The sequence below is a fragment of the Aquarana catesbeiana genome, linkage group LG04 (assembly GCF_042186555.1).
Source record: "Aquarana catesbeiana isolate 2022-GZ linkage group LG04, ASM4218655v1, whole genome shotgun sequence".
In the NCBI taxonomy this organism is placed as follows: Eukaryota; Metazoa; Chordata; class Amphibia; order Anura; family Ranidae; genus Aquarana; species Aquarana catesbeiana.
The window spans coordinates 19005093-19029912 of NC_133327.1; the positions used below are offsets into that span (position 1 = coordinate 19005093).

The 24820-nt window shown below is 42.7% G+C and overlaps 1 protein-coding gene across 1 annotated transcript in view; it reads right to left on the minus strand.

The window, feature by feature from the left end:
• Nucleotides 1–2884: 2884 nt before the first annotated feature.
• LOC141139084 (adenylate cyclase type 3-like) overlaps nucleotides 2885–24820 on the minus strand; it is a 78694-nt gene continuing 56758 nt past the window's right edge. The window contains exons 16-20 of the mRNA XM_073624888.1: nucleotides 24674–24820; nucleotides 24447–24566; nucleotides 21665–21791; nucleotides 19051–19175; nucleotides 2885–12653 (exon numbers count right to left, since the gene is read on the minus strand). Of these exons, the coding sequence (XP_073480989.1) occupies nucleotides 12471–12653; nucleotides 19051–19175; nucleotides 21665–21791; nucleotides 24447–24566; nucleotides 24674–24820 (702 nt within the window). The 3' untranslated portion in view covers nucleotides 2885–12470. The remainder of the gene's footprint in view (nucleotides 12654–19050; nucleotides 19176–21664; nucleotides 21792–24446; nucleotides 24567–24673) is intronic.

A 24820-nucleotide genomic window follows, 5' to 3' on the forward strand; every position in this document is an offset into this window, starting at 1 on the left:
ATTTTTTTCCTGGGAGCAGGAAGTGGCATCCCTTCCTACTGCATAAAATAGGCTGAAATTGATGTCTGTGGGCAGAGGGGGATTGGCCTGTGTATACCTAGGGTTGGCCCCACTCCATCCAACGACATTGTCTAAGGATGTTGGTTAACCAGAGAGGACAGGAAGTCAGAAGACTGTTTGTTTTCATACATTGAGAGACACAGGAATCATACACTGTTGGGTTATACTGCTGCCTACAGGAGTTCTGGATACCAACAAACAAAAACTGTAGGGCCAGCCCAGGAAAACCCCTCATCTACTAAGCATACCTCAGATTTGTCTTTGTTTCTTGAGAAGATAGACATCTTTTCTTCAACTCTACTAAGAAAAGTCTAACCATTTTTTTTTTTTTATCAGGACCTGTTTTTTTCTAGGACCCCTTTCTGAACTTGTTCCTAAAAGGACTTGACCCCATTTCATTGTTGACCACATCCGGTTGTGGGGTTTTTCTTCCCTACTACATTGGAATTTCTTCCAACTATTTCGGTGGGCTCTGGTCAGCTTGGTCCATCCGTGTGGAGTCATTCCTTAGAGTGGTGACCAGTCTTGAGCATGAGGCTGTTCCTCTGTGTTCTTCCTCTGGTCGTGTTGGCAGGTACCCCTATCAGGCCTAATCTGGCATCTGTTTGGGGCCTCTTGGGAAGCAGGCAATCCCTTAGATTCATTCTCACTGGGTGTGATGGTTCTGTTGCCCAGCCCTCACTTTTGGACCTCCTGACACTTTCTCTGGTCCTGTTGGCAGGTTCCCCTATCAGGCTCTGGGGGTTCAGCCTAATCTCACATCAGTTTGGGCATTGGTCCTTCAGGGGGCTCCTAAGAAGCAAGCAGTCCCGAGTTCCATTCTCACGGGGCTTGATGGTGCTGTTGTACAGCTCTCACTTTTGGACCTCCTAACACTTTCTCTGGTCGTGTTTGGAAGTTACCCCTATCAGACAGACAGAGGGGGGTTCGGACTACTCTGGCATCAGTTTGAGCGATGGTCCTTCAGGGGGCTCTTGGGAAGATGTTGCACAGCCCACACTTTTGGACCTCCTGATCGTATCTAAATACCTGTGTTCCTCCTGCTGTGTGTTTTTTGTAGATCATGTTCCTAAAGCCCAAATTGAAATAGTTAATTTAGACCAAGATGGCCCAAACAAGCTTTTTCCTTCAGGATATAGCGCTGCTCAGCCATTAACAGGAAGCCTTGTATTTTTATAAATGAATACAAGGCTTCTTCTGATTGACTGAGGTAGAGATCGTGACATCATCCGCCCACCCCTCCACCTCAGCCAATTTAGAGGAAGCCTTGTATTCAAAGTCCCTGTGAATGGCTGAGCAGTGCTGACTTGATATTGTTCCAGGGACGGGAAGTACTGTTTCCGGAACACGGTGCTGTATACTGTATTTAGCTGATGCTAATGCAGTTCATACAGCACTGACAGCAGGCGCATGTATTAATATAGGAAAACTATTAAAAGTTAAATGAAAGTCAAAGTTAGATTTTAATACTGCTTGTTACAAACGGAGGCATGCTGGGTAGGAGGAGGTCATCCTGTATGACTTTTGAGAGTTGGCCCCACCGCCATCACACAACAATGTCCCTCAGTGGACGTCAAGGAAAGAGATTTTATAGAGAATATCTTCTACTAAATAAAGTAGGCTAGGATCGGTTTCTGTGGATGGCATTGGATTGGACTGGGTATGCCGAGGGTTGACCCACCCTCCGTCCCACAGCAGTTTCTAAGGATGCAACTGTATCTTAAAATATATCGTCAAAATTTGCCCACATCCCATATGATATATCCAGAATTATCAGTTTGTTGTAGCAAGGGACTGTAAGGGGCATATATACAATGACCCCATCAACACATATAAAATCTATAAACTTTATTCTACAAAGCTTAAAAACACATATACATGTCCCATAAAACAAAAGGGTTGACCTATATACTCCATGCCAGTAAGCACTCATGCCACGTGTTGGCTTTTGTAAATAACTTTGCATGCTCGACATGTTTTGAATATCTTTAGCGGGAGCATTCGTTGATAGAATTTTCAAATAATTTTGGTATATATTTTATAACAAAAACATAACAGCACTTGTATATACATTATTCATCAATGTAAGAATATATGCCTTCATACTGAAGGTCAAACTTCAATTCTAAAAAAAAAAAAAAGAATTTAGGCTTGACCTTGGGTATGAAGACCTATATTCCTGTATTGATGAAAAACATATATACAAGTGCTGTTAGTATTATAGATTCTATCCACAAAGGCTCCTGATGAAGATATGTAAAATGTGAAACACGTTGAGCTATATTGTAGATTCTATCCACAAATTTTCCTGATGAAGATATGTAAAATGTGAAACACGTTGAGCTATATTGTAGATTCTATCCACAAATTTTCCTGATGAAGATATGTAAAATGTGAAACACGTTGAGCTATATTGTAGATTCGATCCACAAAACTCCTGATGAAGTCCTTACTGACATGGAATATATAGGTTGACCTTTTTGTTTTCTGTGACATTTATATGTGTTTTTAACCTTTTGTAGGATAAACGTTTAACATTTTATATGTATTGATGATGTCATTCTATATATACCCTTTACATTCCCATGCTACAACAAATTGATCATTTTAAATTTCTAAGGATGTTGATCCCCAAGAGAGGATCGGTTTCTGAAATGTAAGTCCTAAGGAAGGGGTTCGCTACCACTGACAAGGTGATTTACAGCCTGCAAATCACGTTGTCGTGTGTGTCTTTTGTAAATCACCACCACAATTCTTTTTCATTGCACATCTCATTTTACTGTTAGATATTACCACTGCAAAAAAACAAAAATTCCAGCATAAATTATAGCAAGAGTGCAGTTTATTAAAAGCAGATACCAAAAAAATAAATAAATGACAGTAGATGTGATCTTAAATTGTAGACATACTTTAAAACATTTCCATGTCCTCCCCTGCCATGAGTAACAAGTGTGATGACTGCGTAGCGGAGATGGGTCCGAAGTCTACACAAGTTCAGAATAAATAAACCCCTCGCTAGTTCCTGCCAGTGGAACCGAACTGAAATTTTTTACCTAAATTATCACAAAAATATTTGTATTTCATGTGCTGTGCAAATCTATAATTGGCTCTATTTCTGAAAGAAGAACTCCAGTTTAAACATTTGCATCATTTCTAATGACAGAGCCGATTGAAGTACTATGCCATAATATTCAAGTTCAAGGTATTTTATTCCACAGACAATTTTTTTTTTTTCAAAAGCCAACACGTCTTGACTGCTATACTCTCTTCATCAGGGCTCGGCATGATTGTGGCACATGTATGAAAAATCTGGATATTGAGCTGGCAGCTTCTCTACAACGAATGATGCCAACTTCGGGTTGGCATGAGGGTAAATAAGTCTAAGATTGAAGCGCCATACCATAATGTTGAAGTCCAGATGTAATTTTATCCCGAAGAGAAGTTATGTACAAAACAAATGCATTTTGGAAGCTATACTCTGCCCATTCATCAGAGCTTGGTATGATGGTGGTACAAGTATGAATAATCTGGATATTGGGCTGGCAGCTTCTGTACAATGAACGATAGGGGTAAGCAAGTCTAGGACTGAAGCACCACACCGTAATGTTTCAATTCAGATGTAATTTTATCCCGAAGATGTTATTTCCAAAATCAAATGTGTTTCTGAGGCTATAATCTGCCCCCTTTATCAGGGTTTGAAGAAACAATGTATGTGGACTCAACAATCAGTAAAAAAAATTCAGTGTTTTAATACTGGGCGAGCCTGTACAGCAGTTGAAACCAGCTGGAAATAAATTACTCATTGATTTTTGATTCCGCCTACGTTGAGTCTTCAAGCCCCAATGGAGGTTGAGGAATATGGTCCCTGAAATGCATTGGCTTTTGTAAATAACTTCTCTTTAGGATAAAAATGACATCTGGACTTGAAGATTAGACTGTAGTGCTTCATTCCTACACTTATTCCCCCTTATGTTGACCCAAGGTTTGCATTATTCGGTGTGCAGAAGATGACAGCCCAGATTCTTCATAGTCAGAAAACCATCATACTAAGCCTCGATGAAGGTGGCGGAGTATAGCCCCTGAAATACATATGATTTCGTACACTTATCTTCTTGATGAAGTTTACATCTAAACGTGAAGATTAGTCTGTGGTGCTTCAACCCTACACTGATTTCCCCCTATGTTGACCCAAGGTTTGCATTATTCGGTGTGCAGAAGATGACAGCCCAGATTCTTCATAGTCAGAACACCATCATACTAAGCCTCGATGAAGGTGGCGGAGTATAGCCCCTGAAACACATATGATTTCGTACACTTATCTTCTTGATGAAGTTTACATCTAAAACGTGAAGATTAGTCTGTGGTGCTTCAACCCTACACTGATTTCCCCCTATGTTGACCCAAGGTTTGCATTATTCGGTGTGCAGAAGAAGACAGCCCAGATTCTTCATAGTCAGAACACCATCATACTAAGCCTCGATGAAGGTGGCGAAGTATAGCCCCTGAAACACATATGATTTCGTACACTTATCTTCTTGATGAAGTTTACATCTAAACGTGAAGATTAGTCTGTGGTGCTTCAATCCTACACTGATTTCCCCCTATGTTGACCCAAGGTTGGCATTGTTCGGCATGCAGAAGTTGATAGCCCAGATTCTTCAGTTATACCACCATCATACTAAGCCCTGATGAAGGGGCGGTGTATAGACCCCAAAACACGTTGGATTTCGTAAACTTATCTTCTTAATGAAAATTACACCTGGACTTAAACATTGCGTTGTGGTGTCTCTATCTTAGACTTATTTGACTCAAGGTTGGCATTGTTTGTGTGCAGAAGCTACCAGCCCAATATCCAGATTCTCCATAGTCATGCCACCATCATAGCGTTGGATGATGACAACAATAGAAAATTAACATATAATAAAACTCCAACCTTCCAGCGTCTTTAACCCATGTTTTGGAGTCTTCTGCCAACTTTTGTGGCTGGCCTGGTGTGACCTAACTCCCATGAATGCACACGGCAGATATTTAATCCCAGCACCCACATCATGCCTTACTACTGGAAAATGGTGAGAAAACTCATCTAAAATCCAAATAAATTATGAATTCATAAACCCTGGGTGCGGAATTAGGGATATACACAGCACATGAATTCAGGAATGTAAACATTTTGTTCTTTCTCCATCTCCATCCAGATGAAGGATTTCTATACTTGCTGTTTATTTTGTAAGAACAATACCTTATAGCTGACTATTGCCACAATACTTGCTGATCGCCTACAATTAAGACAATGCGTGTATCTGCCATCAATAACTCGCTTCAACTCATTGCCAAAAAAAGGACAGCGCTTCAAACCGTGAACGTAAAGGGGAACTCCAATCAAAAGACAATTGAGGTCACTGCTCTGCATGCATGCCTTAACTTGTGTGTGCATCCTGAGCACCTCAACCAGTGCCTGAAACATGTGATTGTGGTAACAGGACCTTGCACGATAATGAAAATAAATAGTAGGAACCGCAGCTTTATTGTGGGCCCATACTAAGTGCTGCTAATTGTGTCTTGGCAAATTCTTCTGTTTGCTAAAGGGAAGCTGTTCTGAAAGAATTATGGAGGCCTCCTATGGTGGCCACCTTCTGAAAATGATAGTATGCCTGGGTCTCTTTCTAAGTCAATGCATTTGTATTACATAGTAGCCTTCCTCAGCTTTGGCTGTAGGGATCTGTATGTGCTCCTACAAGAAGTCTGTAAAAAACCCAACTGGGACAAGCCTTCTACCCACTGATTATGGAGAGCAGGAGTCTAAATCTCATTCAAGGAGGTTAACTTGTAGTTTAGGTGACCTAGTATGGTGACCTAGTTATGGTCTAGCCCAGCCATTCTCAACCAGGGCTCCTCCAGAGGTTGCTAGGGTTTCCATGAGCTGTGACTGATTAACCTTCCATCCGATGGTGCCTACATAGTTCTGGGGACAATTCCACTTAGCAGAGTCAACAGCATAGCACCCATTATCTTTGTAGCTGTCTGTAAGGGTGGCATTCTGACCACCACTGTAAGGGTTGCCTACTTTTAAACCAAACACAAATTCCTTGTATTCCGTACATACTTTGCCAATAAAGCTGATTCTTCCTACTGACCCCATATGTAGGGGACATTCTTCCCACTGACCACCAATGTAAGAAGTATTCTTCCCACTGACCACCAATGTAAGAAGAATTCTTCCCACTGACCACCAATATAAGAAGAATTCTTCCCACTGACCACCAATGTAAACAGCATTCTTCGCACTGACCTCCAACGTAAGGGGTGTTCTTTCCACTGACCGCTAATGTAAGGGACATTCTTCCCACTGACTGCCAATGTAGGGATCATTCTTCCCAAATACCACAAATGTAAGGAATGTTCTTCCCACTGACCACCAATGTAAGGAGCATTATTTCCATTGATCATCAATGTAAGGGACATTGTACCCTCTGACCACCAATGTAAACAGTGTTCTTCCCATTAGTCACCAACGTTAGGGACATTCTTCCCACTGACCTCTAATGTGAGGAGCATTCTTCCCACTGACCGTCAATGTAAGGGACATTCTTACCACTGACCACCAATGTAAGGAGCATTCTACCCACTGATCACCAATGTAAGGAACATTCTTCCCACTGACCTCCAATGTAAGGAGCATTCTTCCCACTGACCGTCATTGTAAGGGACATTCTTACCACTGACCACCAACGTAAGGAGCATTCTACCCACTGATCACCAATGTAAGGAACATTCTTCTCACTGACCTCCAATGTAAGGAGCATTCTTCCCACTGATCACCAATGTAAGGAACATTCTTCTCACTGACCTCCAATGTAAGGAACATTCTTCCAACTGATCACCAATGTAAGGAACATTCTTCTCACTGACCTCCAATGTAAGGAACATTCTTCCCACTGACCTCCAATGTAAGGAGCATTCTTCCCACTGACCGTCAATGTAAGGGACATTCTTACCACTGACCACCAACGTAAGGAGCATTCTACCCACTGATCACCAATGTAAGGAACATTCTTCTCACTGACCTCCAATGTAAGGAGCATTCTTCCCACTGATCACCAATGTAAGGAACATTCTTCCCACTGACCACCAATGTAAGGAGCATTCTTCCCACTGATCACCAATGTAAGGAACATTCTTCCCACTGATCACCAATGTAAGGAACATTCTTCTCACTGACCTCCAATGTAAGGAGCACTCTTCCCACCGATCACCAATGTAAGGGGAATTTTTTCCATTAATTTGGTTTTGGTAAGAGTCCCCTGAGACCTGATCTATCTTAGGGGTTCTTCTGGGGTAAAAAGGTTGAGAAAACCTGGTCTAGCCTATCTGATCATGGTGGATGAATTTTTAGATGATCCATTCAGGGGTGTGAGTTTTGGAGCACTTCGTTGATTCCTTTGAAATATTGGTTAGAACAGGCTTTCTCAACCAAGGTTTCTTCAGAGGTTGCTAGGGGTTCCTTGAGCAATTTCTACCTCTCGGATAAGTTCCCACTGATTGATCTTTTTAGCTATCCGTAAGGGGGTAACTTTTACCAATGACCACAAGTGTAAGGAGCATTCTTCCCACTGACCATCACACTAATGTATCTTGAGTTGTATATATAGTACTTTTTAGCAGGGGTTTCCTGAGACCGGAAAGTTATCTAAAGGGTTCCTCTGTTGAAAAGGTTGAGAAAGGCTGGGTTAGAATGTCATATACTAGCAACCCATTTCTGGAAAAGACCTCCCTCTTCATCAAGGCTTAGCTGTATTGGTCCTAACTTTTTCCAAACGAAATTCACTATAAAGCCGGATTTAAAGCTGAAGAGGGCTGATTTGTTACCGTGTCTTTGTGGCAATAAGGACTGAATCCAGCCCTGAAGAAGGGGGAGGCCTTTCCCCCGCAACACGCTGGCTGTATATATGATGTTCTTATCTAATAAACATTTTAAAAGAATCATTGCACTAGATAACTATACTTGGCACTGCTGACCCCACATACAAGACTTGAGAGAATTAGATATTGGGAAGCAATCTCTGAGGCTTCTCAATAACTCTGATATGCCAACAAGCTATTGGCAGAATGCACTCCTCCACAGAAAACACAATACGAGGAGATGGGCAGTGGCACTGGTATCTCTAATATAGAAATATATTGTATTTCCAGCCAGAACTTTCTTTTTTTAAATAGAGCGAGGGAGGGTTTGAACTTTTGCTCTTTGTGGCCTTATAGTAAACATTTTCCCTTTTTTATATCGTGATGAGGAGAAGCCTCCAAAAGGGACACAGGCAACAGTAAACCTCTAATTAGCAGAAAAAGGATGTCTAGAACCTCCATCTGCTAATAATGATCGCTAACTGCTGCTCTCTCTCCTTGTGCAGGGTGGCTGGTCTGGTCTCCGCCCCCCTCCTATAGGAGCCTGCTGGGCCCCTCCCTCAACTCTGCACTATGTACAGCACAGCGATGATGTCATTGCTGCTTTTACACAGTCCTATCTGGGCTTGCCAAGACATTTAGTGCACACAGTGTGGATTTATATCTTTTGTGGCTATGGGCGAATATATTAAAAAAAAGTATTTGTCCCTGGATTTCAGCTTTAAGTCACAACTGGATACTTTTTACAGATGGAATTGAAAATAATGCAAGGTCCAGTTTAAATAAATGGTGACTGATGATTTCCACTGGTGTCACTGTATATATGCAGTGCCTTGAAATAGTATTCATACCCCTTGAAATTTTCCACATTTTGTCATGTTACAACCCAAAACGTAAATGTATTTTATTGGGATTTTATGTGATAGACCAACACAAAGTGGCACAATTGTGAAGTGGAAGGAAAATGATAAATGGTTTTCTACATTTTTTACAAATAAATATGTGAAAAGTGTGGGGTACATTTGTATTCAGCCCCCCGGAGTCAATACTTTGTAGAACCTCCTTTCCCTGCAATTACAGCTGCAAGTCTATTTGGGGATGTCTCTACCAGCTTTGCACATCTAGAGAGTGACATTTTTGCCCATTCTTCTTTGCAAAATATCTCAAGCTCTGTCATATTGGATGGAGAGCGTCTGTGAATAGCAATTTTCAAGTCTTGCCACAGATTCTCAGTTGGATTTAGGTCTGGACTTTGACTGGGTCATTCTAACACACAAATATGCTTTGATGTAAACCATTCCATTGTAGCTCTGGCTGTATGTTTAGAGTCGTTGTCCTGCTGGAAGGTGAACCTCTGACCCAGTCTCAAGTCTTTTGCAGACTCTAACAGGTTTTCTTCTAAGATTGCCCTGTATTTCGCTCCATCCATTTTCCTATCAACTCTGACCAGCTTCCCTGTCCCTGCTGAAGAAAAGCATCCCTACAACATGATGCTGCCACCACCATGTTTCACAGTGGGGATGGTGCGTTCAGGGCGACGTGCAGTGTTAGTTTTCCACCACACATAGAGTTTTGCTTTTGGTCTCATCTGACCTGAGCACCTTCTTCCACATGTTTGCTGTCTCCCTCACATGGCTTTTCGCAAACTGAAAATGGGACTTCTTATGTATTTCTTTCCACAATGGCTTTCTTCTTGCCACTCTTCCATAAAGACCAGATTTGTGGAGAGCACGACTAATAGTTGTCCTGTGGACAGATTCTCCCACCTGAGCTGTGGATCTCTGCAGCTCCTCCAGAGTTACCATGGGCCTTTTGGCTGCTTCTCTGATTAATGCTCTCCTTGCTCGGCCCGTCAGTTTAGGTAGACGGCCATGTCTTGGTAGGTTTGCAGTTGTGTCATACTCTTTCCATTCTCGGATGATGGATTGAACAGTGCTCCGTGAGATGTTCAAAGCTTGGGATATTTTTTTATGACCTAACCCTGCTTTAAACTTCTCCACAACTTTATCCCTGACGTGTCTGGTGTGTTCCTTGGCCTTCATGAATCTGTTTGTTCACTATGGTTCTCTAACAAACCTCTGAAGGCTTTACAGAACAGCTGTATTTATACTGAGATTAAATTACACACACAGGTAGACTCTATTTACTAATTCGCTGACTTCTGAAGGCAATTGGTTCCACAAGATTTTAGTTAGGAGTGACAGAGTAAAGGGGGCTGAATACAAATGCATGCCACACTTTTCAGATATTTTTTTTTTTTAAATAAAAAAAAAAAACATTTGCCACTTTGTGTTGGTCTATCACATAAAACCCCAATTAAATACATTTAGGTTTTTGGCTGTAACATGGCAAAATGTAGAAAATTTCAAGGGGTATGAATACTTTTTCAAGGCACTGTGTGTATATGTATATATATATATATATATATATATATATATATATCGGTATATGAGATGTGTATATAGAGAGGAAATGTTTTTGCCTGGAGTTCTGCCTAGAAGGCCGCTCCTACCCAAAGTCCAACCTCATCTTATATCTCTCATAAATATATCATGATGAGGATACCCCACAGTGGTCTGTGTCTCTGTCCATCCTACAAGGCCAAAACAAAAACATAGGAACTTTTTCACAGCTGGGCTTTTTGATTCTTTTTTTTTTTTATTCTCTAGCAATCATGGGCAGCCCATTGGCAGGGACAGCCAGACAACCCAGGAAATGGCCTTGAGGATATCTCCCTGAGAGCTCTAAAAGCCACAAACTGAGCTTAACTATTTTGGGTTGGAAAAGCCATTTGGCGTTAGTCTTCCCCCCTACATGCCGTACTCTGTTTCCCCCTCTTTCAGTGCATATCAAGATTTCTAGCATCCAAAAATGTGTAAAAATATAACTGTGAAAAAAAAAAGCAACGAAAGTAGACCTCTGTCAATATACGACTTTATGTAACCACCAACTCTCCACATGACCGCCATCTTGTTCCAGGTTCATGTTGTGGAAGCAGCGTGTTCTCTTGTACAAAAGTATATATATATATATGTATATATATTTATCTAGATTTCTGTGTTTTTTTGGGGGGGGGGGAAATAGAGGAATGGCAGAGACTGTATGAAGATTTGCTGTTCTGCAAGCACCAACGTGCACTAGATATCTTAATGGCCACCCAGCCTTAAGTCTTCCCCTTCCTGCAAATTCTCATTTAAAGCAAAAAAGAAAAAAAAATTGGTGGTCCAGAAGCAGTGAGAGTGGTGCAGGCAGGTGGCAGAAAGGAAAATTCTAGCGGACACTTAAAATAGAAATGGTTTAAATTCTTTTTTTTTTTTTTTTGTGTGTATATATATATATATATATATATATATATATTTACCTTTTTCATTTTTTTTCTGCTTTTGTCCTTTTTTTTTTTTTCCTCCAAATATAATGAAATATATTGCACTCTTGTTGCATCCCACTAACTACATGGGGCGGGTAATTATCACAGTAAACTAGCAGAGAGCCATCCGTCCCTTGCAGCGGAGCGCCGGATGTCTTGTGACTGGCGAAATTCGCTTTCTTAGTCTGTGCTCATCGAAGGCTCCAATAAAAAAAATGTTGTCTACCCTGAATGTTGTGTCGTAATGCATCTTATGTCGTAACGTCTACAGTTTCTACCGATGGTCATCTGTGTCTTTCCCATTTGCATCAGCTGAATCCAACAGTATCTATCTGGTCATTGGCCATCCAGTTGGCTCAGCTGAATCCAACAGTATCTATCAATAATCATCGGCCATCCCGTTGGGTCAGCTGAATCCTACAGTATCTATCGATGGTCATTGGTGTCCATTCCATTGGTCTACTGAATGCTACAGTCATCCTTGTCCATCCTGTTGGGTCAGCTGAATCCTACAGTATTTGTCGATGGTATGGTCATCCTTGTCCATCCCGTTGGGTCAGCTGAATTCTACTATATCTTTCGATGATATGGTCATCCTTGTCCATCCTGTTGGGTCAGCTGAATCCTACAGTATCTATCGATGGTTATCTTTGTCCATCCAGTTGGGCCTGCTGAATCCTACAGTATCTATTAATGGCCATCCTTGTCTTTCTTGTTGAGTCAGCTGAATCCTACAGTGTCTATGGATGGTAATCCTTTTCCATACTGTTGGTCAGTTGAATCCTTCACTATCTATCAATGCTCATCCTTCTCCATCCCATTGGGTCAGCTGAATCCTACAGTATCTACCGATGACCATCAGTGTCCATCCCATTGAGTCTACTGAATACAGCATCTCGAATATCTTTCTAAGACCATCGGTCTTTATACGTGTAGAACGGTCAGACGTCAAGCAGAAACGTTTTAAAAAAGGCAACTTTAGAGATAAAAGAAAGTGTAAAATATACTGTCTCTTCACGTTTGTTTTCCTGGTGTTTTTAGGGTAAGCACTGGAGAAATACCTCCAGGTTTGGTGGCATAAGTCTGCTTGGACTTCATGGTGGGTTGTCTGGGCTGATAGCTGCTTGACCGTACAATGGGCTTATCAAGAGTTCTCCACCACTTGGTGGGGCAGAGTGACGGATGAGCCATTGATGAAGGAGCCTTGTTTGTCTCGTCCTTTCAGGAAAAACGTGAGCAGCTCGCCTTTGCCTTTCACGTAAATCGGACCCCTCCTCACGAATCGGAAACCGTACTCCTTGAGGATGTCGTGTGTATCTTCAACAACCTGCAAGTAAGTAGAACACGAAAAGTTAGAATCAGAGTTGTATCTATAGATCATGGGGCCACACAGCAAAATTTTAATTGGGCACCCCAGTGATTTCTCTCTGTGGAAATTGGCAGTGCCAACTGTAATTATATTGTTGTTGATCTTTATCAAGAACAGGCAGCATTACAACCTGAGGCAGATTGCACTGGGTCAGGGGTGTCAAGCTCAATTTCATTGCATCAGCATTATGGTTGCCCTCAAAGGGCCAGTTGTATCTGCAAGACTAGATGTCAAGAGCACCCCACCCCCCTTACATCAGATGTCAAGAGCCCTCCCTCCACTCTCCTAAGTCAAGATACCCCCACCCTCCCTTACATCATAGTGCATCCTGAAGAAGAAGGTGGGGAGGAGCTGGGAAGCAGAACGTGCAGGGTCTGGAGGATGACCAGAGGAGGGCTGGAGTCAGCTGCCGAAGTCTGCAGAATGCTGAGACCAGGGGAGGCGGAGACGAGGGGGTGCTGCGCATAGGATCTGTAGGAGGAGTTCTGGAGAGAAGTCCTTCTCTCTGCTGCCGACTGCTGAGACAAGGTGGGGGCGGAGACGAAGGGGGTTCCACAGCTGCAGGAGAGGTGCGAGGGCCACATAAAAAAACGGCCTGGCGGGCCAGAATCGGCCCGTGGGCCTTGTGTTTGACATATGTGCATTAGGCATACAGGGTAATACTGGCTAGTAGCTGTAGGAAGTTCTGAGGGCAATACATTTACACTGCTAACACAACAAACAAATGATGCTTACTACACAAAGAAAAGGGGATCTTTGACTAGAGATGATCCCGAGGACTCCTCCTGTGCGTCTGATGTCAGCTCTTCTAGACTGGAGACTACACAGGGGGTACAGGGCCAATGTTAACAGCAAACTTTCGAACTCTTAATCATACAGTACTGGATTGGGGCTATCTTCACATATTGTGTTTAATTTGCCTCAAAAGCCCCTGTAACGGTTCCCACTACTACCCTTAGGCCCCTTAGCAGCCACATGGTCTAATAAGGCTATGGTTACGCCATTGGTTAGAATACATAACTAATGGTAGAGCAGAAGAAGTACTTTGATTTGTTTTATTTGGGTAGTCTCCACAATGTAAAATAACTGGAAAGCCCAGTCAGAAGATGCAATGTAATTTATACAGCAGGCAGAGCGCTCTTTCAGTCGATCTGTGGGTAAAACAATATTTCACCTATATAGCAACATCCTTATATTCTATGCTTAACCACATCCAGTCCAGGCCAATTCTGACACTTCTCTCCGACATCTAAAAATCTGCATTTTTTTTTTTTGCTTGAAAATTACTTAGAACTCCCAAACCTTATATATATATTTTTTTTAAGCAGAGGTCATAGAGATTAAAATGGAGGGTGTTGCGTATTTTTATATTGCACGATATTTGCATTTGTTTAAACACAATTTTAATGGAAAAAATACACTTTAATGAATTTTAATGCACAAAAACACAATATAATGCCCAATTGTTTGCTAAAATATAAAAGATGATGTTATGCCAAGTAAATAGATACCAAACATGCCATTCTTTAAAATTACGTACACCCCTGGAACGGTACATAAAAATCTCCCAAGGTAAAGCGTTAAAAGCCATTACAGGTCGGGTTTAGAGTTACAAAGGAGGTCTGGTGCTAGAATTATTTCTCTCCATCTGACGTTCATGACAATATCTCACATGTGTGGTGTGATCGCTGTTTTACATATGTGTATAGGACTGACGTTCGTGTTCACCTTTATGCATGAGCACAGGGGGGGGACAGGGGCGTTTCAAATTTTTTAAAATGATTTATTTTATTTAAAAGATTTTTTTCACACTGTACTTTATTATGTATTTATTTTTTTAAACGTTATTGCCATCACAAGGCATAAACATCACTTATGATAGCATGGGCAAGTCCTTTTTATGGAGAGATCTGGGTCTAGTAGACTTCTCCTCTGGCCTCTAAAGCAGCCAATCAGACACAGACAAGTCTAATTGGGTGCTTGACTGGCCAGTAACAAGCCAGTAAACAAAGAACTGAAACCGGAAGTGATTAAATCCTCGTTACTTCCAATTTCTGACATCATAGAAGAGGAGCCGGGACTACTTCCATTCCTGACACTCTTCTCACTAAATGCAATGGAGGTGGTCGCATCCTTACAAGGCTCCCTAATCGGGAGCACCCGGTAAATGTGTGTGGGGGGGGGGGGCTTCCACCGCCTGTAAAAGTGATGAAGTGGCTGCTTTGCCGCTCCGATGATTTTTACTTTGTAGGGATACGCCAGGTGAAAAAAATTATATCCTGATGCAGCAATGACCAAGATATCACTGCTCCCATCCAAGGATGTATATGTCTGTACAGCAGACAGGAAGCGGTTAAAGTTTACCTAAACCCAAGAACAAAAATGTAATATATTGCAGGTTTCCAGTCCTTTGCAGTGCTGATTACATGAGTAGTTTCTTTCTTTCTTTCTTTTTTTTTCAGAACATTTTCTGCAAGTACAGAAAATATCTGTTGATCCTGCCAGAAATGCAGTGCCCTTGTCACTCCCTGTGAACTGAACTGATATTCCAAACAATGTTTTAAGCCTTCCCTGTTTTTCTGTGAACTACAGAACACCAGGCCTGGACTAGCCATAGGGCACACTGGCATTTGCCCGGTGGCCCGAAGCAGCATGTCCTGGTAGGAGCGGCCTGTTTGTGGCCGGACGGTACGTCGGGAGGTGGCTGCGGTCCAGATGGGCCTGATGCGGGCCGCAGTTGCCGTTCGCCTCCCACTGTTTGGCCATGCCTATGTCTCCTCTCCTGGCTCTCCCGATCCGCCGGCAGTGTCGCGCTGCTGGAGGTGGGACTGTGCAGGGGACATGGAGAGTGGGGGGAGGCACTGTGGTGGGGGGGCTGTGATTGCTGGGGGGCACTGTGTTTTAGGGGCTGCACTGTTGGGGGTAGGGGCACGTTAATCATTGTGGTGCCCCTTTGTAGTGTGGTCCCCTTTGTGGCATAGTGCCTCTTTGCGTTGCAGTGTGGGGGACCCAGCCACTGGAGAAATTGGCTGCTTGGCCTGGAATGCCCGGGCCTGTTTTTCTCCCAGTCCGGGTCTGCAGAACACCTTACCCCCACGTTATGCAGAGGAAAAGGTATTTGTAGTTCCAATCAGGGGTTGTCTTACTGTATCACCAGTTAAATGAAACCAACCAATCCAGTCACCACAACTAAGAACTGGTAAGGTGCAAAATATTACAATTTTGTTTTTAGGTTTGGATATACTTTAAATAGACCCTTTAATAAGTCACAAGTCTATGAGGAAAAATGTAAGGCCATTCCATTCTGCTTTAAATGTGGACCATGTTGTAAACCAAACTATTTTGCACTCCCGGCCATCTACAACCTAAACTGTTATGTACAGTTTTGCCATCCTATCTATCAGTACTGCAAGTACCTGAGGTTAGATGCAGTAGCAAGCCAGGTGAATACCGACCAAAGCTGAGAGCTTTGTCCAGGTGGTGCCATTGACTGGCTAGCTTTTCCAGAATGTCATCTAATCACATAACCCATGTGACCAGCAACAGCGGCTGTTTTTAGGCCAGTATAGGATGGTATGGCTGTGCTTATAACACAAGTTTCCCAAATCATCCCTCAAGACAATGAGTTTGAACCCACTCATTGTCTCAGCTGGGTCCTGCTCAGTAGGTCTGTCATGACATTTTCCTTTCCTCTGATGTGGGGTTACTAATTGGAGTTAGTCAAACAAAAGGCTTTTCTCATGGAAGAGGAAATGCCCAAGATTTCAGTCCTGGCAAGGTGAAGACCAAATATTGACACACACTCAATGAGGAAAGCTATGCCCATTATAGGCAGCAGGATGTCAAGGATCCTTGGAGTTGTCTGAGCTCAAGCTCATTGAACTAGTGTTTAAAAATTGGAATGGGCTCAAATAAAGCTTAGACAAGCCACTCCAGATAACCATTGAGGTTAAGCACCAACTGTGAATGAAGGTAGACCACCTCAGTCAAGGGAGGCTGTGGTGTTACCCTACTCAGGAGTGTCCAAGATTTTAGTCCTGGCAAGGTGAGCCTAATGTTGACACATTCTCAATAAGGAAAGCTATGTCCATTATGGGCAGCATGACATCAATGATCCCTGGGGTGGTCTGGGCTCAAGCTCATTTTAGACCATCCCAGGAACTAATATTTGAAAACTGTAATGTGTTAAAACAGAGCTTAGACAAGCAACTCCAGAAAACTGACTGAGATGGTGGATGAAGGTGGACCACCTGAGTCAATGGAGGCTGTGGTGTTACCCTACTCAGGAGGAAGTGTCCAAGATTTCAGTTCTGGCAAGGTGGGCCTAATATTGACATGCTCTCAATAAGAAAAGCTATGGCCAGCATGACATCAATGATCCCTGGAGTGGTCTGGGCTAAAGCTCATTTTAGACGACCCCAGGAACTAGCATTTAAAAATTGGAATGGGCTCAAGCAGAGCTTAGACAAGCCACTCCAGATAACCAAGGAGCTACAGCACTAACTGAGATGGTGGATGAAAGTAGACCACCTCAGTTAATGGAGGCTGTGGTGTTACCCTACTCAGGAGGAAGTGTCCAAGATTTCAGTCCTGGCAAGGTGGGGGCCCAATGTAGACACACTCTCAATAAGGAAAGCGATCTCCATTATGGGCAACATGACATCAACAATCCCTGGAGTGGTCTGGGCTCAAGCTCATTTTAGACAGACCACCCTGGGAACTAATATTTGAAGATTGGAATGGGATCAAACAGAGCTTAGACAAGCAAATCCAGATAACTGACTGAGATTGTAGATGAAGGTAGACCACCTCAGTCAAGGGAGGCTGTGGTGTTACCCTACGCAGGAGGAAGTGTCCAAGATTTCAGTTCTGACAAGGTGGGCCTAATGTTGGCATGCTCTCAATAAGGAAAGCTATGTCCACTATGGCCAGAATGACATCAACCATACTTGGAGTGGTCTGGGCTCAAGCTCATTTTAGACCACCTCGGGAACCAAGGAGATGCAGCACTGACTGAGATGGTGGATGAAGCTAGACCACCTCAGTCAATGGAGGCTGTGGTGTTATCCTACTCAGGAGATAGTGTCCAAGATTTCAGACCTGGCAAAGTGGGCCTAATGTTGACACACTCTACATAGGGAAAGCTATGTCCATTATGGGCAGCATTACATGAACAATCCCTGGAGTGGTCTGGACTCAAGCTCATTTTAGATCACCCCAGGAACTAGTATCTGAAGACTGGAATGGGCTGAAACAGAGCTTAGACAAGCAACTCCAGATAACTGACTGAAATGGTGGATGAAGGTAGACCACCTCAGTCAATGGAGGCTGTGGTGTTACCCTACCCAGGAGGAAGTGCCCAAGATTTCAGTCCTGGCAGGGTAGGTCTAATGTTGATACACTTCCAATAGGGAAAGCTACTATATGTCCATGAAGGGCAGCACGGCATCAATGATCCCTGGAGTGGTCTGGGATCAAGCTCATTGCTTGATCCCAGACCACCTCAGGGCTTAGTCTTTCAAAATTGGAACATTACGAGAGTTTCGTATCCAAATTGCCAAGAGGGGACCAAGTCCAAGACTGTTTGAAAAATAGTCAAGTTAATTACAAGTTAATTATTAGCACATGGTTGGAAGAAATATTGGCCTCTATCTCAGCTAACAAGATCACAGGAAAATGAAATGCTTCTGAGACCTCCTGAGCAGGAACCAACTTGGACAAAAAGAACAGGTTCAAACTCGTCCTAGAGGATTAATGGAAAAAGAGTCGTCAGGTAATATTTAAAGGTTTTCTTGGCTGCTCCCCCTGTAGATAGCTGAAAGGGATGTACAATAGCCCACCTTTGTATCATGGTTTATTTCCACTTAAATAATTACCAACTTGTACTGTAAGACTTTGATAATGTAACAACATTATCTGTACGACTAATCCGCTTATTGTGTATATCAGCATTTGAATGAAACCCAAATTTGGCTATTACAATTATCCAGGCATCAATTTGCAATATGAGGGGAGTAGTCCTTCATCGATGTGTTTCACAGTCTACGAGGATTGGGAAAGGCTAACATTTCAACAATGACCTTCCAAATACCACAATGGGGGGGGGGGGGGGGGGGGCAACCCAGTCAATGGTGAGGGCATTCGGGGGAACACAACAAGTTTCTGTCCTGGAAGCTGGAAGTTCCATTCCAAACATGAGCATCTTTGCTGGAACCTGATGGCATGGACATTGTCATTATAGTGCATTTTGGGCTGTCGATTAATAGAGGCTGGAGTTAGAAATGCTATTTGCTTCCTGATACCAAAGACACCCTTAATGCTGCTTGGACTGTTTATAAAATGGTTCTAGCCATACCTGTATATTTCCCATGACTCCGGTGGATTCCATTCTGCTGGCCACATTCACTGTATTCCCCCAAATGTCATAATGTGGCTTGCGAGCTCCGATCACACCAGCCAAGACTCCCCCTTTGTTCAGTCCTGCCATAAGAAAAATTAGATTTTTGGGTTTTTTTTTGTGTGTAGATCTTTAAGTATTTATTCTGCCCTGCACTGGTCACATTCAACAAAACAGCAATGCTTCCAAATACTTTCAAGTAGAGCTACAAGTGCACCTACAGTGCTGCACAGACCTATGTCTTTCTATAGAGTCAAGTTTTATGATTACTGAGAATATAGCCAGTGCAATTTAGCTTCATCACTCACATCAGCTTCCAATACTAAAATGTTGTGTCCGTGAAGAGATAACAGAGTATACTATATGGTGACCTGGGACTGGTCTCAGAGAAAACCCAGGGGACCCATTATTTGTTGGAACAAAACTAACACCTAATGGGACGTTTTATTCTGGTTGCCCAGGTCAACGCTGACTCTTAATATTTAAAACAAATGTGCCAGTAGTTAGGTATTAGAGCACTACTAGGATATGTCATTGAGGTCAGGGATCTTTGCAGGCCACCCAAGTTCCTCAAACTCATTAAACCATGTCTTTATGGATCTGGCTTTGTCCACAAGGGCAGCACAATCATGCTGGAACAAAAGATGATCTTCTCCAAACTATTACCACAAGGTTGGAAGAGCACCATGGTCTACAATATGTCTTTGTATACTGATCTCCCGCAGCCCCTTTGCAGCCACTTTCTGTCCACAGAGACTTAAGCGATGGCTGCATGGCAGTTCTGGGGACAAGTTTTTTGATGTACATCATGCCTAAGTAATGTGCATTTAAATGACCACTTGTAGTCTCCATTGGAAGCCCAGGTGACAGGGTGACAATTGGGAGAGAGGGCTGCAGCGTTGTCACCCTATAGCAGGAAGTGCCTGAGCAAGGTGGGATCACCCAATATGATTTTAATAAAAGCTGCAGATTTTAAAATATTGAAAGGTTGATTCAGGGAATATCTGATTGCCTCCTGGGAGATCAGGAAGGGTTTTTTTTTCCCCTGCTGGAGCAAATTGGATTATGCATTGCTGTTTTTTTTTTGCTTTCCTCTGGATTAGCTGTGGGTATAGGATTGTGTATATAGGATTGTATAATTTTTTTTGTTCCTTTTATTGGTTGAACTAGATGGACTTGTGTCTTTTTTCAACTAGACTAGCTATGTAAATTTGAAAATTATTTTTTAAACTACTTAAAAAAGAAAAATCTTATATTACATTTTTAGTGATTGGGGTTAGAGCTACTTTAAGCTCATGTAAAGACACATCTCCAGGAATATTAACACAAGACGCTTGACTGAAAGTACACCAATCAGCATAAATATGGGACCTGACATACTGTACCTTGACATACTGTGCCTTGGCATGGAAGCATGTCATAATCTAAAATGGCCACAAGATGGCAACAGTTTGTAAAAAAAAAAAAAAACCTCTAGAGCAGAGCCGAAGTTGTACCTATAGGTAACCTATAATAAGGCTTACCTATAGGTACTGTAAATATCTCCTAAACGTCAGCCATTTAGGAGAGATTTACCTTGTAGTGCACCAATAATGTAATCGGCGCATGCACTGTAAAGAAGCGGCCCTCCGTGCAAGTGCCCCGGAAGGAAGAGGGGTGAAGATGGATGCGGCCACCAGCGGGGACAGCACGGGCTTCCATTGCAGGCAAGTGGCACATAATGGGTTAGTATGCGATGAATACTAGCCCATTATACTTTTACTTTGCAGAGGAAAAAAGAGGAAGTAAATCCCATCAGGGTTTACTCCCTCTTTAACCAGGGTGCCTCGCAGTTCACAGAATGAGGCAGAATAGGAAATATGCAGTGCAAAGAATGAGGTAGTGTGGAATAGAGAATGTAGAGCACAGTGTAAAGAATAAGGCGATATGAAATAGGGAATGTGCAGCACATTCCTGGGGTGTGGAATAAGAAATGTACAAAGCAGCACAGTGTACAGAATGATGGGGTGTGGAATAAGAAATGTACAAAGCAGCACAGGGTACAGAATGATGGGGTGTGGAAAAGAGAATGTACAAAGCAGCACAGTGTACAGAATGATGAGGTGTGGAAAAGAGAATGTACAGTGCAGTGTACAGAATGATGAGGTGTGGAATAGGGTTTGTACAAAGCAACACAGTGTACAGGGTGATGGGGTATGAAATTGGGACCATAAAGTGTAATTTCTTTTTTTTTTTTTTTTTGCTGGTAAATTGGCTGGGAATACATTTTGTTTGCTCTGCGATGTTTTTAAGCTAAAGAATACCCTGTGATCCTGCCAAAAATTCAATGATGTTTTAAATCAGTCAGACCTGACTGGTAGACTGAATGCATTGAGAGGGATGTTCAAGCGCAATCACTGTGCAGCACTACTAAGCAGGAAGCAGAACCTTCATTTGTAACAATCAGTATGGCTGCCCCGGGTATGAATAGACCGTAACATGTTTTTTTTTATAAACATTGGCACCCACTGGTAAAATTATTTCTAATGTAACTTTGCTGTGTATATCTAAAACAAATATATTAAGTACTCACCAATCCTCAGCATGAAGTTGTTGAACGACTGGTAATTAATATCCATCAATGTCACCTTCATGGCCAAGGCGAAGTCCGCCAGGTCTGCCAGGTGCTGCCAGCGCTCTTTATCCGAGATTTCCTCCTTCTGCAAAAGCAAATGAAATGGAGGTTTCATGTTAGAGATCCCTACATCGCATCCCCCCCCCCCCCCACTGAGTATCATGATCCCAGTCAGGGGGTAAAGAAGGATTAACATACTCCACCTACTGTGTCCATCGGGTTTGCCAAAGTCAAGGAACTCATGGTAATGGAGGATTTTAATGCCTCTTTAAAAAATACAGGAGGAACATTTCAAAACAACTACTACTTACTCCTATGAGGCTCTTCAAACCCAATTCATCTGGACAGTGGCATAGGGTGGGTTGCCAGTGCCCAGGGGGAAGGCAAATATTGCACCCCCTAACCCATGGTGGTGATACATAGTAGGAAAATCTGTGTCTTAACTGAGGTCCCCTGCATGCCTTGCTTTCTCATCTACTTGTAGTGGTGCCTCCTGTGGCCCTCTGCCACCCCTGGAGAGACTGTAAGCCGTTGCCTAGCTGGTTGCACCCTAACACAGGGTGGCCCTTGACCCTGTTTAAGTGTGATCTAGGGTGAGAAGGTGCTGAATACAAGTCCAGTCTTTAGTGTCCTCCTGTAGTCGGGGTACTGGGTGACAATGTGGTAGATCTGGAGTCTGGGGTGGCCTCAGGAAGATCCAGGGTATATACCAATATCCTTATCTCAAAGGTAACCAACGTACATGGTGGCAGCCAGTTGCCAGGTATTTGCATACTGCACTCTTATCCTCTGCACTATGCTCCTTTCCAGCTCTGCTCCTGGATGGCTCTGACTCCTAGACATGTTACTCCATTTGACGCCACTCACTGTGTACAAGCAGTAGTAAAAACACACCAATGGGAAGTGACATCAGCTCCCCAATGGAGCCCTCAAAGGATGCTTTTTATTTTTTATTTATTATTACTGCTTTTTTTTCTTTTTTCGCGCCCCTAAGAATTTTGGGTACCAAGGCAACAACCCCTATGGCCCCACTGAATCTGAGCACAATCATATACCTTCTGAATCATTAATGAACTGATACCACGTTCAGGATATGGTGTCAGGAAAGGTCAGCATCTGCTGGACATGTGGGCCCCCAGCCCTTTCTTCCTACCCACCCGGCCTCCCCTTCTACCTAACCCTCAACCCCTTTTTCTCTGCTCACACTACACAACAATATACTGTATGTATATATCCCACAAAGGAGCCCTTACACCCATAACACCCTCATAGATATCTGATACTACCTTCTAGCTTTCCCATTCCATTTCTTAAACATCGTTCTGAGCAATACAGGGTGGATGAGTTACCCACCACTGTTTTCACCCTATTCGTCCGTTGCTATCCTCTGTTTTCCACACTGAGTGTAATGCCGCATACACACGGTCGGATTTTCCGACAGGAAATGTTGGATGTGAGCTACTTTCCGACTGTGTGTATGCTCCATCGAACATTTGCTGTCGGACTTTCCGCCAACAAATGTTTGCTAGCAGGTTCTCAAATTTTCCGCCAACAAATCTTTGTTGTCGGAAAGTGTCCGATTGTGTGTACACAAGTCTGTCGCACAAAAGTTCACGCATGTTCGGAATCAAGCAGAAGGAGCCGCACTGGCTATTGAACTTCCTTTTTCTTGGCTCGTCGTACATCTTGTACGTCACCGCGTTCACACGTTCGGAATTGTTGGCCAACATTTGTGTGACCGTGTGTATGCAAGACAAGCTTGAGCCAACAACCTTTGAACAAAAATTCACGGTTTTGTTGGCGGAAAGTCCGATCGTGTGTACAGGGCATTGGCATTAATATTTCTTTACCCACTGTTGCATTAAAACTGTTGACTTGGTGTTACTTTTGATATTGTTTGATAATTGATGAAATGTGTGTGTAATGGTTTTATTTCAAGTATTCTTGAAACCCTTATAATTTAAAGAAAAACGGCTAGGCTTCCTTAGTTCCCTGCAAAGCTGCCCATACAAATTACATTCTTATTGTACAATTTTTGTACAGTCTCCTTTAGGTTACCTATGTAATATGATGATCTACCTAATCAATCTAGTCAATTTATAGGCAATGAGATAGGCCTTACACTACAACGTAGTTGGTAGATCTAATGGAGATTTTACAATCAGATCTAACATACGCAATCAGCTTCCTGCTCTAGATCAATAGAACATCTTTAGTTTTAACCAGCATGGCAAAGCAAATGGGAGGAGGGGAAGAGGTTCCAAGGCCACTCTTGGTTTCATCTGCAAGATTTTGGAGGGTGTCTGTGTAAATTTGTGCCCATTCAGTCAGAAGAACTTTTGTGAGGTCAGGCATTCCAATTCATCCCAAAGGTGTTCAGTAGGGTTGAGGTCAGGGCTCTGTGTAAGCCACTCCACACCAAACTGGTCAAACTATGTCTTTATGGAGCTAGCTTTGTACACAGGAGCCCAGTCATAGGTCTTCCCCAAACTGTTTCCACAAGGTTGGAAGAGAACTATTGTCTCCAATGTCCGCTAATGCTTTAACCTTACCATTGTCCTTCACTGGAAACACCTGAACCCTATCATCTGGAGGCCATCAATCATCTGGAAGTCATCTGTTGGCCACATAGGTAGGTGTGATGGTTAGGTATCCACAAACCTTTGCCAATATAGTGTATGTCATTATAATGCAGTAAAAAAACTAGGTGTACCATTGTTCAGCTGTCTTTAAAACCAACCTTTATGGTGTTGTTGAATCCATTTTGATTGGGGTCTGGAGTGACGCCGGATGCAGCCATGTAGGTGCTACCAATGGTCTTGATCTTGGTGATACAGCGAAACTGCGGCTCATCCAACAGCTGGAAACAAAGAGATTCCAAAAAATGATCTGCTTTCACAAGGAATGAATACTTTGCCAATATTACTGCACAAAAAGATTTTCCTGCAACTGGAAAAGTGATCGTACCGCATCAAAATCTGAGATGATCTCATTGAGGAATCTCAGACACTCGATACCGCCATTGTTGATGCTCTCCTCGGTGTAAAAGTCAGAGAAGTTTGGGATGGAAGCAAACATTACCCCGATCTCATCGTACGACTGGCTGTACAACTC